This window comes from Pygoscelis adeliae, unplaced genomic scaffold (assembly GCF_000699105.1).
Source record: "Pygoscelis adeliae isolate BGI_AS28 unplaced genomic scaffold, ASM69910v1 Scaffold308, whole genome shotgun sequence".
NCBI lineage: Eukaryota > Metazoa > Chordata > Aves > Sphenisciformes > Spheniscidae > Pygoscelis > Pygoscelis adeliae.
In genome coordinates, this window is record NW_008825306.1 from 1,136,916 (window position 1) to 1,140,509 (window position 3,594).

The 3,594-nt window shown below is 38.6% G+C and overlaps 1 protein-coding gene across 1 annotated transcript in view; it reads left to right on the forward strand.

Moving 5' to 3' along the window:
- The first annotated feature begins 2,694 nt into the window (after nt 1–2,694).
- Nucleotides 2,695–3,594, forward strand: part of MRPS10 (mitochondrial ribosomal protein S10) — a 5,825-nt gene continuing 4,925 nt past the window's right edge. The window contains exons 1-2 of the mRNA XM_009330168.1: nt 2,695–2,774; nt 2,879–2,951. Coding sequence (XP_009328443.1) covers nt 2,752–2,774; nt 2,879–2,951 — 96 coding nt within the window. The 5' untranslated portion in view covers nt 2,695–2,751. The remainder of the gene's footprint in view (nt 2,775–2,878; nt 2,952–3,594) is intronic.

Below are 3,594 nucleotides of genomic sequence, written 5' to 3' on the forward strand. Positions count from 1 at the left end.
AGGCTGGGGCTGTGTCTCTGCCCGCCGGCATCGGCGTAGCGGGTCCTCGGAACTCTTCCCTGCAGTCCTGTTTTTGCGGCAGTTACTCTGGGTTTAAGGGGTGATGAAGAATAGATGACTTGGATTTGGAGGTCATGTGCCAAGCCTGTTTCTAGTCTTAAAGTTTCAAATCTTGAAGTTATAACGTAAAAAAAAAAGGAAAACTTTTTACACTACCGATGTTTTCTGCTGGTTTTGACTTCTAAAGAGTGATTGCCTGTTCTCAAGTTGAGAAAATTTGATATTGAGGGTTTCCTATTCATTTTCTGAAGCCCTAAACTCCTCTGTATATGCTGTGTTCTGGACTTGCTCATATTCCAGGCATCTGTCTTCTAAGTACTTAAGGATCTCTCAGCCAAAAAAAATGAAGGCTATTTTGCATTAGGAGAGGGGTAATTTTGTTTTGTGCAAGGCCTTGGTTCACACGGAAAATTGAATTCTGTTATGTTGCAGTCTGAGCGTCTTTTTCCACCTTCTATGATGGCCATTAGCAAGAGTGCATCAAGTATATTTAAATCAGAGAATGAAGGAACCTGTTAAAATACACTTTACTGCCTGCTGAATGCCACCTTTGCTACCTGGGGTACTCAGCGTATCATTTTGTCAAAATTTGCACAGAACACCTTTAATTTTATTTTACAAAAACTTTTGACTCGATGCATACCTGCGTAAGTAGTAACAAAAGGAGATGGCATGTGGTGGGAATAATAATGCACAATCGTAGAATATTGTGAAGGCTGTGGAGCTTAGTATGTGGGATAGAACTCTACTGTTTCATCATATTTTGTTTTATTCATCTTTATTACACGAAGACTGAAATTTTTTTATCCAAAACCACATAACAATATGCTATGAGTGTACACATCTTTGCATGCAAATAATAAATCCATATTACAAGGTCAAACAGTTAGAAGTAAAAGAATACAGAGCGGAGACTGCATACACACAAAACCCCAAAAACAGATACAACTTGTAGTTATAATTCCAGTCAGTAGTCTTACATTTGTCATCTGGGGTCAGGTTCTGTGCCATATACTTCCACACACAGTTTAAGCCCTGCACTGAATACAGTCTTCTACGCTCATAGGCCTGTCTGCTCCCTGAAATGATGTCAGGTGACATCATTTCATATATATCATATACAACATATATATCCCATATATCCCATATAACAGTTAGCGTACTTCACATTAGCATTGAATGAAAAGGAGGCAGTATTCTGACTTCAGAGGGAGAGAATTGAGGTGCATAGATCAAGATAATTTTATCAGACGTATTTCTCTAATTTTAGGTATTAAGGCTCAAGTAGTTCCCAACGTGAACTTTGAAACATTCTGAATGGTCATCAACTACAGCGGCAAACATTCAGTGCTCCTAAAGTTGCTTATTGTGTAAGAATGTAACACTAGTGCTCATCTGTGAACATCTGGATTTGAAAGGCTTGCCTAAGGAGGGACATTCAGCTGTGCTCTCCAAACAAGTCAGCTTTGTAAACAGGAAACTCTCCTGCCTCTTCCTGCTGTCATCTTCCTTATTAGATGCAGAATTTGTAGGATAAATAGCGAATGAGGCAAAATTACTTCAGAAAACAGCTTCATTCGCTGCTGATCTATAATTAATGTGTAATGCGTACTGGAGAAGGTTAGGGACCTAGTAGCATCACATAGTTAGTTATGCATATCTGTGAGCGACTAAATTAAGATTACCTGTAAAGTGTCGATTCTGGCTGTTTTCTGATGTTTTGATTATAAAGTCACCTACATAACTGATGTGTGAGGTGTCTGTCTTCTTTCTTAAAGCTATGACCTGTTAAATAAGAGTATCAAGGGGCTGGATAAGTAGCTTATTTTGCTTAACCATTTTGCTGCAGCCCTGAGTTTCTCTTAAGCAAGTGAGAGTTCTGGTTCCTTTTTTTTTTTCCCCAAGTAGTCTATAACTTTGCCAAATTGAGAATTAGTGGAAGGAAGCTAGAAGCCACATAATGTTCAGAAGGGAGTGATTTTTCTAGTATGAAAGACAGTAATGTTACATCTTGATTAGCAGTTGTATTCCCTTTGTAACACAGAAAAAATCATGTTCTCTTTTAAATATGGTTCATTTACGTGTTAGAAGCATTTCTATTTAAATGTTATCTTCAAAAGAACAAGTGTTCAAAATCACAAGGAACTTTTTGCTGAAAAAACGGGAAATTTCAAGTTAAATTCAGGGTTGAATTTTTGCATTTATAGGGTCCTGTTTTCAATTGCTCTTACAACAGCAAGTCCTACTTAGGCTCATCTCTTGATGAAACTAATAGATATTGTACTATGAAAGTAAAACTGAAGAGAAAATACTATGATACACAGAAATGGTATCTGATGCCACACGAAATAAATTTTTCTGCTAAAAAAATGCTTTGTGATTGCTATTCAGGTGCCTGGTTAATAATAGGTGCATACTGTCATATTGTTCCCTTATGCGTTCCTTTTTTTAGGTGCTATTTTATACTAAAATATATTTCCATGCTCCTGTTTTCCTGTGTTTTCTGATAGAGCAAACTTTCTAGTTTGGCAAATCAATGCCTAGGAATGTGTTGTGCTCTGGTGTGCAAAAAAGTAACCTTTAATAAACCTGTATTAACTGGCTACTTCCCAAACTGGAAAAAAACCCAACCCGTAACCTATTTGTTTTATACAGGGATCAGCTTTTTCTATCAATTATGCAAGCAGAATTATGCAAAAGCAGTGTTTTCTTCCGTAAGTATAAAAGGCCCTCCTTCTTTCCACTTCTCCTCCACACTCCCTAAAAAAATCCAGCTTTAACAACTTATTTTATGCTTTCCCCATTACAACATTTCTAGACACTCCGACTTGATGGGAGTACGGCTGGCTGGATCCCACGTTGGTACACAGGAGCCTAAGACTAATCCTTTGGTAAGTGTTTCATAGAATAGTATTTTGTATATTGTCTTAGTAACAAAGAGGGTGTACAGAAAAACTTGAATTCCTTTATTGCAGCTTTTTTAAGTTCTGTCTTAATGATGTCAGATTTGCTGTAGAGAAAGAAACAATGTAGATTATTGGTATTTGAGATTTTTTTTTTCCCCAGCAAGATTTCTATAGCTTACAGTTGCCTCTTAGTCACTTTCTTCCTTGTCTGTGCAGCTGTAACTCTATGAGCTTTTTGGCCACATTCAGTTAAGCACCTCCAGCAGCTTAGCCAGCCAAAGGCCTTTGTCTCTGGCTTGGAAGCTGAGAGCCCAGGGCTGATGAGGTGGGAAGTTCATGAAGGCCTGTGGTGGATGTCTTGCTTTTAGAATCTGAATGCCTTAATTTTGACTAAGGACTTCAGAAACACATGCTCAATCTGTATAACACATGCAAGCAAGCCAAGACAGAATCATAGAATAGTTTGGGTTGGAAGGGACCTTTAAAGGTCATCTAGTCCAACCCCCCTGCAATAAGCAGGGACATCTTCAACTAGATCAGGTTGCTCAGAGCCCCGTCCAACCTGACCTTGAATGTTTCCAGGGATGGGGCATCCACCACCTCTCTGGGCAACCTGCTCCAGTGCTTC